Source organism: Triticum aestivum, chromosome 6D (genome assembly GCF_018294505.1).
Source record: "Triticum aestivum cultivar Chinese Spring chromosome 6D, IWGSC CS RefSeq v2.1, whole genome shotgun sequence".
NCBI classification, from domain to species: Eukaryota; Viridiplantae; Streptophyta; class Magnoliopsida; order Poales; family Poaceae; genus Triticum; species Triticum aestivum.
Window position 1 is genome coordinate 379,691,356 of NC_057811.1, and position 10,481 is coordinate 379,701,836.

The 10,481-nt window shown below is 43.6% G+C and overlaps 1 protein-coding gene across 1 annotated transcript; it reads right to left on the reverse strand.

The window, feature by feature from the left end:
- Positions 1 to 315: 315 nt before the first annotated feature.
- LOC123145231 (monodehydroascorbate reductase 2, peroxisomal) lies at positions 316 to 4,635 on the reverse strand. The gene is made up of 7 exons (XM_044564604.1): positions 4,326 to 4,635; positions 3,535 to 3,586; positions 3,081 to 3,161; positions 2,634 to 2,752; positions 2,319 to 2,538; positions 2,075 to 2,193; positions 316 to 1,195 (listed from the first exon to the last, which is right to left on the reverse strand). Exons 1-7 carry the CDS (start codon positions 4,446 to 4,448, stop codon positions 479 to 481), a joined length of 1,431 nt encoding a protein of 476 aa, XP_044420539.1. The 5' UTR covers positions 4,449 to 4,635; the 3' UTR covers positions 316 to 478.
- Positions 4,636 to 10,481: the final 5,846 nt, after the last annotated feature.

Below are 10,481 nucleotides of genomic sequence, written 5' to 3' on the forward strand. Positions count from 1 at the left end.
TTGCAAAGCCAAACACCGATACAACCGACGATAGGTGCTCGGGTGGACGCAACACAGGCACGCCCAAAAGAAATGAAAGTGAAAATACAAAAGGAACAAATGTTTGTGGTACGTTTTGGCCGCCACGACAGCGTAATGAGATTTGCAACAGCGTCCCGGCGTACTAGCATTTGGTTAGATGGTCATGGGCTTGCAACTTGCAGGCGATCCCAGCCATCGTTGCAGAAACTGGACATGGTTCAAAGACATCAGCAGCCCAGCGACTGCAGAGAAATTTACGGATTTCATCAGGGAGGAGAAGGACCGCTCTCGACGTCTCGTAACATCATTTCATTTAACAATATATGATGGTGTTTCTATACTTGTTTACAGTATGAGACAAAATTACACTTTCGTACAGGTTTTTATACAGGATCCCCTCCGAGTAACCGTAAGCAATGGCACATCACAGATCTTCCTCCTCCGTCCTTCCATCAGCTCACCACCTGCGGCGCTTCCTGCCGTACCAATAACCGAACGCGGAGATCGACACTGCCGCAACAACCCCCGCCGTCGCGTACCATACGAAGGTGGGCTTTTCGCCGAGGGTAACCCCGCTATCAGGCACGTCTTTCTTGCTTTCCTGGATGGCGAACGCCAGGCCTTGTCTTTCAAGTTCAGGCATGTCTGAGACCTTGGTTTTACGCCGGACAACGACAGATAAGGCCTCGTAGTCATCTCGGTTCCCACCTTCCAGGAACGCGCCCGTGATCTGGCCCTTACTGACCCAGTATGCGCCGAACATCGGGCTGTTGCTTGTGAAGTCGCCGTAGTGAATTACTTCTCCGACATTGTCCCCGTAGAACTGCCAGGACAGTGTGAAGACTCTGGAGTAGAAGAATGGCAGGTAATCGACATCCCTGGTTTTGGAAGGCTCCAGGATGGCCGCGACAGCATGCCTCGCGGTTCTACGAGCCGAGTCAACATGCTCAAGCCGTCGAATGTCACCGTCAAAGAGCTTGATAGGGAATGCGGCGACATCACCAACAGCATACACGGAGCTGTCGCTGGTTTGCATTTGCCCGTTTACCTTTATGCCACCTTTCTCCATCAGCAGCTGACCTTCAAAAAGGCTGGTATTTGCACGGATCCCAATACCAACTACTACCATATCAGCAGGAAGGTGATTACCATCTCTTAAGACTACCGAAGTCACCTGTAAATATACAGTAACCCTCTTACTTTGACAGTCATTGTCAGCAAATAAAGGCAGTCGCTTAACTATCGCTAGACTATTCAAACTGGACGGGCATGGAAAGTATACTTCAAATAATAGAGCTAATAGTCACTAGACGATTCAAACTGAACGGACATGGAGAATACACTTTAAATAGTACAGCTAATAGTGGTTGGCATTGATTGGTCTCAAAACACCATATTCAATAATAAAATAGCAGGAATTGTTGAACCTTGTTAGGGTCAACATGCTCATTGTTGACACAGCATGCTGTTGAAAAACCAAGCCATTTTTCTCTCCAAGAATGCACTATCTCTAATCATATAGGGCTTCCCTTAAGAAAAGGGTGTTCAAAGGGCATCCAGTTCCTGTATCAAATATTCTGCTTTCCCACTGGGTACTCAGGTTCAAATACCTAATCCTTTTATTTCGTTTACTTGCTTCAATACAACTCTCAGTACAGAAGTTTTCATCAAAGTATGACAAGAGATGATAAACTAGATACAGAATCACCACTAGATGCAGATCGGTTTCCAAGCTATATGTCAATATTGGACAACATGGCCTATGCAATGATACAGAAGATACAAGCAATTCTCCCCTAAATGGTCAAACCCCAGTTAGTTCTTTGCCAGTTCTCAATAGAAATTGACCAGGATTCTCTTCAATTGCTGTTGAGATTGCTTTTAGGTGAATGAATGAGTATGACTGTGATTTCAACAACTACCCCATACTCCCAAGCAAGGAACCTCTATCAGCCACCCAAATATGACTGCCAGGAAAAGTAATTCTGAACCTTGAGTCTTTTTAACACAGTGTAGAGTTGCAAAGTACACCCAGTTTGGAATAGAAACTCACCTTCCCTGTTGAGTCTTTTTCAAAGGATGTAAGAACAGTTCCTTTGGTAAAAGTAACTCCTTTCGAAGTGTAGTAGCTTTCATAATATTCTGCAATTTTTTCTGTAAATAGCCGACCCACTGCAGAAAAACAAATCAAGGTCATATACAGATGAGCAAAATGGGTCTTTACAGCATATCATGGGAGCCTAAATTCTAAGACAACATGTCAAACAACAAATCAAGGGACAAAACATATTACTTACTGCAGTGTTTTTCAGGGAAGACCATGGTTACTTTTATTTTATTAGTAACCAATGCTGCTGCACATTCCATTCCTATGTAGCCACCACCGATGACAACAGCATTTCCACCAGAACATGAGCTCATCGCATTCACTAATTTATCCGCATCTTCAAGATTGCGCAAATAACATATGTTTGCAGCATCTGAACCGCTTATTCCAAACTCTTCCAGCTTCAAAGCCTATGTCATGTACAGAGACAGACAAAAATGAATCAAATATATAACAATTGAAAATGAGAGAAGATAGACTTCAAGAAGTATAAATAAGTCCATACCCGAGCACCTGTTGCAATTATAAGTGTCTTATAGCTGATAGTTTCTCCTGTGGCTGTAAGCAATGTCTTCCGTCTCACATCAGCAGATATCACTCTTGTTCCAAGAACAAGTTCAATACCTACTCACGTAAAGTTAGTACATATATCGTGCCGATGTAGGCATAAACATTACATACAATAACAACTGGATCATAAAACTATTTGTATAATTGAATCAAAGAACCAACAAAAATACCATATATTTTACCAGATTTTTTTCTTGAGGATATCTGTGTCGTGGCTTTAGTTCAAATTTGAACAAATTTGAACTAAAGCCACGACACTTATTTTGGGACAGAGGGAGTATGATGTTTACCAGGCACTCTAATGAACTATCTCATTTCTCAATATGCATACATGCGATGAAAATTAGAACGAAGTGGAAAACCAAAAGCTAAACAAACCTACCTTGTTCTTTGTACCATTTTGTCGTCAGTAACTCATCATTAGCTCCAACACAAGTATGGAATTTTGGAAGACGAGAAGGATCTGTAAATTTCACAGGTATTAAAAACAGTTAGCAAGACTAACAGGCTGCACATCAAATGCTGGGAGACAGGACACATTAGCAAATACCATGGTAAGAAAAGAATGCAAAACATAGTGTTAACAGTAGCATAATGAATTAATCACACTATTTTGAAAGTGTGAAACTGTCTATCAGTGTGTCATAAAACTACCTTTCTAGGATGTAGCTATAATCATTTTTTAGTGAAAGAAGAGGGGTAATATTTCAACATTTTAAAACAGTGAAATTAATCACGGTTGAAAATATATACTCCCTCCGTCCCAGGGGCAAGCTTTTTCGGACCGAGGGAGTATAAGAGGTAACGTGGAATGCTAGGTGGTGTGAGAAATGTACCTTCTGGGAGTAAATAGCCTTTGCTTAATGCAGGGCGTTCATAAGGAGCAACCTGGCAAGATACGAAAGAGATCATTAAGAGAAACACACATTCAATGATAGAATCACAGGGCTTGAACTGAGTGATAATTGTTCCACAAGCAAAAAAACGACAACATACTATGCCTGTTTGTTTTTAATTCCACCGCCCCACTGGTTTGCCGCTAGAGACCACATTTTCCATGGAAAACAAATTCAACTATGCCGAATCACCATATGGACTATTGTTCATTACAGCTGAATCTTAAGATCACACAGCGAAATTTGGCATTCCTTTCTGGCTTCTTGAAGGGAAATTCCTACAAACTAGGCACAAAATGCGTACTGGAACATACATGATTCCTTAAGAGGTCAGACAGAGGATCAAAACTAAACTCATTTTTTTCCCATTGCTACCTCAGTCGTCATTTTTCAGTTACCAAACTGCAGTGCGGGCTACTGTGTGTGTCCCTAAATGGCACCCTGCTAGGGCCGTGATCCCCCCTGCTTATCCAGGCAAATCAAGGCTCTAATAAGCCATACATCGTCTCGAAGGCAACAAAACGTAAGCATTCCTGGCTTGGCGGCTGACGTAACCACAAATAAATCCTTACTAATACAGTTGGAAGCGCAAGAAAACCACCAATCCGAAGCACCAGTGGCGCGGTCCTATCCACCGACGGACAACTAGGATTCGATTACAGAGGGAGTTCTGAAGCTGAAAAAATACTACAGAAGGCGAGCGAACTCAGGAAGGGGGAGGGAGCACTCACGGCCTCTTCGGAGATGATGCAGAGCTCGCCGCGGGAGTAGCCGCCGCGGCGGGCGAACTCGAGCGCCGCGTAGCCCGCGGCCACGCCGCCGCCCAGGACGACGTACACGAACGCGCGCCCCATCCTGCCTGCGTCTACCGGGCTGCTCCTCCACCTCCTCGGTCCCTAGATGCGGGCCATGGCGCGGCCTCTCTGCTCCGCTTGTGGCGAGTCGTGTGTAGGGGTGGGGGTTCGGGATGACGAAATGACGTCCACCTGCGTTGCGTCTCCACCTCACCCCGCCGGTGGGGGGCCCGCTCTGTGTGTGTGTCGTGTTATCTTCCCCTCCCGTTCAAGCAAAGATGGATATGGGCTTCCATTAATGTGGAGCGTGGAATTTCCTCGTGTTTGTTTTAAAAGTTTTCGTGTGGGTTGAGAATTTCTGGAAGGAAAATGTAGGAGCAACTATTTTCTTTTCTTTTTTGGAGACGGTGGGAGCAACTACTTTCTCCATCTCGGTGAATAGGGTGTGCGCGTAGTTCTAGATTATTGTTTTGACTAACTAAATATATGCCTTCTATCTCTACTCTTATAAAAAACAGAGTTAGTGATGATAGTGTGCCTGTCATCCTGAATATAGGCCGTCCGATTTATATCTGACGGATAGGAAGGAAACTATGCCAATTTTGCAAAAAGATACCCACGCCCCTCTCCACATTTGCAAATAAGGTATTCCCTCGTTCATCCTTTTTTCCCACAAAATAAAGTATTCATACAAATGAATCTTGATGTTCCATGCAACGCATGGGCATCTTGCTAGTTTCACCAAAAATATATCATTGGATTCTCAAGAGGATGTAGTTTCTAAACATATATTTTCATCACATATTATATATATATATAACTAGTTAAATTGTTAATTGAAAACTACGTGCATACCCTATAAACTGAGACAAGGGGAGTAGTTGACGCATACACTTTGGGGATTCCCAGCGGATAGCATAGGAAGCGCATCAACACGCCATGTGTCACTTGCTTAACGCTCTGGCGGAAGCAAGTTTTTTTATTGGGTTTGCTAAAACTCGGTCGACTGGGATTTAACAAAGTCTCAGTCGACTTTGCAGCATTTTGTCCCATTATTTGCAACATTTCTTTCTGCCGGTTGCAACACCCGTCTTGCTGGTTGTAGCATGTCGTCCCTCGTCGGAGCACTTCATCCCACCGGTTGCAACATTCTCCTTTTACGGTTGTAGCATTTTTAGTCAAAACGGTTGTAGCATATGTTGTTGTTGCTTGCGGTACTGTCACAACATTTTTCGTCGCCGTTTGCAGCACCATAACTACACTGACTTCATTCGACTGAGTTCTAGACATACCCTTTTTTTATTTCTACATGCGTTTTACTTTTAATTTTGTTTGATTTTTTCCAGGTTTCTACAAAAAAAAATCATTTTTTTGTTTTCACGTGTGTGGCTTCCTTGTGAATAGTGTTGTGCTTCCTAAAATTGAAAATGTATAGCTGGCTTCTCAAAAAAAGTACAGTTTTGCTTCCGCGAGAAGCTCAACTAGCAGTGATTCTTGTCAGGTGAAAAGCACAGTTGTGATTCCTGAAAAGTGAAAAGCAGTGATACGTCTCCAACGTATCTATAATTTATAAAGTATTCATGCCATGTTTACAACAATTTTATATGGTTTTGGTATGATTTGCATGAAACTAACCCGGACTGACGTTGTTTTTAGCAGAACTACCGTGGTGTTATTTTTTGTGTAGAAATAAAAGTTCTTCAAATGTAACGAAACTTTTTGACAATTTTTTTAAAATAAAAGAGGCACTAGAAGCTTCATGGGACGGCTGGAAGAGCCACGAGGTAGCCACAACCCACCAGAGCGCGTCAGCCCCCTCTGGCGCGCCCTGGTGTCTGTGAGCCCCTCATGGCCCATTTTCGCGTGAAATCAACGCCCAAATATCCTATATATTCAGAAACCTCCAGAAATAACCCTAAATCAAAAGTTCCACTGCCGCAAGCCTCTATAGCCATGAAAAGCCAATCTAGACCCCGTTTCGGCACCCTGCCAGAGGGGGAAATCATCACCGATGGCCATCTTCATCATCCCGGCGGCCTCCATGATGAGGAGGGAGTAGTCCACCCTTGGGGCTAAGGGTTTTGTCGGGGATATACCCCGCGGTATGACCCGGCCGGAGATATGACCCGGCAGGGACTTGGTATTTCATTGGTGACTCGGCAGATTGTAAGCCGACAAATTGTAAGCCAGACCGTAAGCCAGATCGTAAGCCAGATTGTAAGCCAGATTGTAAACTGGCAGTTAAAAAGCCCAAGAAGTTAAGAAGCCCATGGAGAGAAGCCCGTGAAGAGAAGTCAGAATAGTTTAAAGTCTTAATTCGAGTTGGACTCTACATGTAACCCGCCCATTCAACTTATATAAGGAGGGGCAGGGCACCCCAAGGGAGATAGGAAAATAATCTTAAGGCTAGACACAACTAGGAGAGCCGGATATACGGCGACTCCCTTGGGATGATAATGAGACCTAGCCACAAACAACATGTAGGGTTGTTACCGGATGATGTTTCCTGGGGCCCGAAGCTGTCTAAACCCTTGTCTTGTGTTGCATCTCTCGATTCCGATCAACCCCTCTCAAGCTATCACATAGATGTGTTGGCCTCACGACTAAGTCCTCACATTAGAACATCTGCCGTGACAATTCCACGACAGTTGGCGCCCACCGTGGGGCCCACGCACGGTGGTATTGAGTTCTTGGAGGGATCTCTCTCAGGGATCGAGAAGTTCGCAATTTTCCGGATGAAGAGAGCTGGTCTGAAAGAATCTACATCAGTTTCAAGTTCTTCGGGCCAGATTTATAATTTGTGAGATTCAAAAGGTTCAAATAAATCGGTGCCGCCATCTGTTCACTACTGTAAGTCACCAAGAAATCAGCGGCTGGGTCTGATTGTTGTTATGTCAGCATCAGCCATTGTTAAATCAAATCCCGCAGTTGTTGGTCAAATTTTCTATTACGTGAAGACTACCACAATGATTCAGATGTGATTTTTCTCAAGACTCCTACGACCCGGAAACAGAGCCGGAACGACCCGGACTCGTCCATCGTCTACGCCCGCTACGGCCTCCCGTCGCCTCCGGGCCGGTCGTCGCCATCGCACCCTCGTCATTTGACTCGCCGGCGCCTCTCCGACCGCGCCGCGAGCAGTTCCCCCTCAACCGCAGCGGAGCCGAGCCGCCGCCTGCCTAAGCCGCATCATTGGGTGATACGTCCATTTTGCATCATGCTTTTATATTGATATTTATTGCATTATGGGCTGTTATTACACATTAGTCACAATATTTATGCCTATTCTCTCTTATTTTACAAGGTTTACATAAAGAGGGAGAATGCCGGCACCTGGAATTCTGGGCCGGAAAAGGAGCAAATATTAGAGACCTATTCTGCACAACTCCAAAAGTCCTGAAACTCCACGGAAGTTATTTTTGGAAATAATAAAAAATACTGAGCGAAGAAAATACCAGAGGGGGCCCACACCCTGGCCACGAGGGTGGGGGGCGCGCCCCCTTCCTCGTGGGCCCCCTGGTGGCCCTCCGGTGCCCATCTTCTGCTATATGAAGTCTTTCGTCCGAGAAAAAATCATAAGCAAGCTTTCGGGGCGAGACTCAGCCGCCACGAGGCGGAACCTTGGCGGAACCAATCTAGGACTCCGGCGGAGCTGTTCTGCCGGGGACACTTCCCTCCGGGAGGGGGAAATCATCGCCATCATCATCACCAACGATCCTCTCATCGGGAGGGGATCCATCTTCATCAACATCTTCATCAGCACCATCTCCTCTCAAACCCTAGTTTATCTCTTGTATCCAATCTTTGTCTCATAGCTTGGGATTGGTACCTGTAGGTTGCTAGTAGTGTTGATTACTCCTTGTAGTTGATGCTAGTTGGTTTACTTGGTGGAAGATCATATGTTTAGATCCATTATGGATATTGATACCCCTCTGATTATGAACATGAATATACTTTGTGAGTAGTTACGTTTGTTCCTGAGGACATGGGAGAAGTCTTGCTATTAGTAGTCATGTGAATTTGGTATTCGTTCGATATTTTGATGAGATGTATGTTGTCTCTCCTCTAGTGGTGTCATGTGAACGTCGACTACATGACACGTCACCATTGTTTGGGCCTAGAGGAAGGCATTGGGAAGTAATAAGTAGATGATGGGTTGCTAGAGTGACAGAAGCTTAAACCCTAGTTTATGTGTTGCCTCGTAAGGGGCTGATTTGGATCCATATGTTTCATGCTATGGTTAGGTTTACCTTAATACTTCTTTTGTAGTTGCGGATGCTTGCAATAGGAGTTAATCATAAGTGGGATTTTTGTCCAAGTAAGGACAGCACCCAAGCACCGGTCCACCCACATACCAAATTATCAAAGTAACGAACGCGAATCATATGAACATGATGAAACCTAGCTTGACGATAATTCCCATGTGTCCTCGGGAGCGCTTTTCTCTATATAAGAGTTTGTCCAGGCTTGTCCTTTGTTACAAAAAGGATTAGGCCATCTTGCTGCACTTTATTTACACTTGTTACTTGTTACCCGTTACAAATTACTTTATCACAAAACTATATGTTACCTATAATTTCAGTGCTTGCAGAGAATACCTTGCTAAAAACCGCTTATCATTTCCTTCTGCTCGTCGTTGGGTTCGACACTCTTACTTATCGAAAGGACTACGATAGACCCCCTACACTTGTGGGTCATCAAGACTCTTTTCTGGCGCCGTTGCCGGGGAGTGAAGCGCCTTTGGTAGGTGGAATTTGGTAAGGAAAAAATATATAGTGTGCTGAAATTTACTGTCACTTGTTACTATGGAAAGTAATCCTTTGAGGGGCTTGTTCGGGGTATCTTCACCCCGACCGGTAGAGCAAATAGTTGCTCCTCAACCTATTGAACCTACTGAAAATGAAAATGGCAAGTCTCGAAAGAGCTGAGCACGAGCATGCTCTCGACTTGTTTAAGTCGGAGGATCTTAGAAGCTTTGAAATTCCTTCGGGTATGATAGAGAAACTGCTAGCTAATCCTTTTGCAGGAGATGGAACTTTACATCCCGATTTACACTTAATCTATGTGGATGAAGTTTGTGGATTATTTAAGCTTGCAGGTATGCCCGATGATGTTATCAAGAAGAAGGTCTTCCCTTTATCTTTGAAGGGAGATGCATTGACATGGTATAGGCTATGTGATGATATGGGATCATGGGACTACAAACGGTTGAAATTGGAATTCCATCAGAAGTTTTATCCTATGCATCTTGTTCATCGTGATCGTAATTATATATATAATTTTTGGCCTCGCGAAGGAGAAAGCATCGCTCAAGCTTGGGGGAGGCTTAAGTCAATGTTATATTCATGCCCCAATCATGAGCTCTCAAGAGAAATAATTATTCAAAAAATTTATGCTCGGCTTTCTGACAATAATCGCTCCATGCTCGATACTTCTTGTACTGGTTCTTTTATGATGAAGACTATTGAATTCAAGTGGGATTTATTGGAAAGAATTAAATGCAACTCTGAAGATTGGGATCTCGACGAAGGTAAGGAGTCAGGTATAACACCTAAGTTTGATTGTGTTAAATCTTTTATGGACACCGATGTTTTCCATAAATTTAGCACTAAATATGGACTTGACTGTGAGATAGTAGCTTCTTTTTGTGAATCTTTTGCTGCTCATGTTGATCTCCCTAAGGAGAAGTGGTTTAAATATCATCCTCCCATAGAAGTAAAAGTAGTTGAACCTATTAAAGTTGAAGAAAAGACTATCACCTTATAATGATCCTATTGTTCCCACTGCTTATGTTGAGAAACCACCTTTTGCTGTTAGGATAAAGGATCATGCTAAAGCTTCAACTGTAGTCAACAAAAGTAATATTAGGACACACAAACCCCCTGAGCAAGTTAAAGTTGAACCTAATATTGCTATGGTTAAAGATCTCTTGGCTGATAATATTGATGGGCATGTTATTTACTTTTGTGATGAGACAGCTAGAATTGCTAAACCTGGTGCTAAAGATAAACATAGACCTGTGGTAGGCATGCCTGTTATTTCTGTTAAAATAGGAGATCATTGTTATCATGGCTTATGTGATATGGGTGCTAG

What these genes read in the sequence shown, in the direction of transcription:
- LOC123145231 (XM_044564604.1), bottom strand. Translation starts at nt 4,448, where the DNA reads ATGGGGCGCGCGTTCGTGTACGTCGTCCTGGGCGGCGGCGTGGCCGCG. An exon ending in AGGCTATTTACTCCCAGAAG is followed by an intron (nt 3,162 to 3,534) that starts GTACATTTCTCA and finishes TGAAATTTACAG; the next exon opens with ATCCTTCTCGTCTTCCAAAA. An exon ending in TAATTGCAACAGGTGCTCGG is followed by an intron (nt 2,539 to 2,633) that starts GTATGGACTTAT and finishes TACATGACATAG; the next exon opens with GCTTTGAAGCTGGAAGAGTT.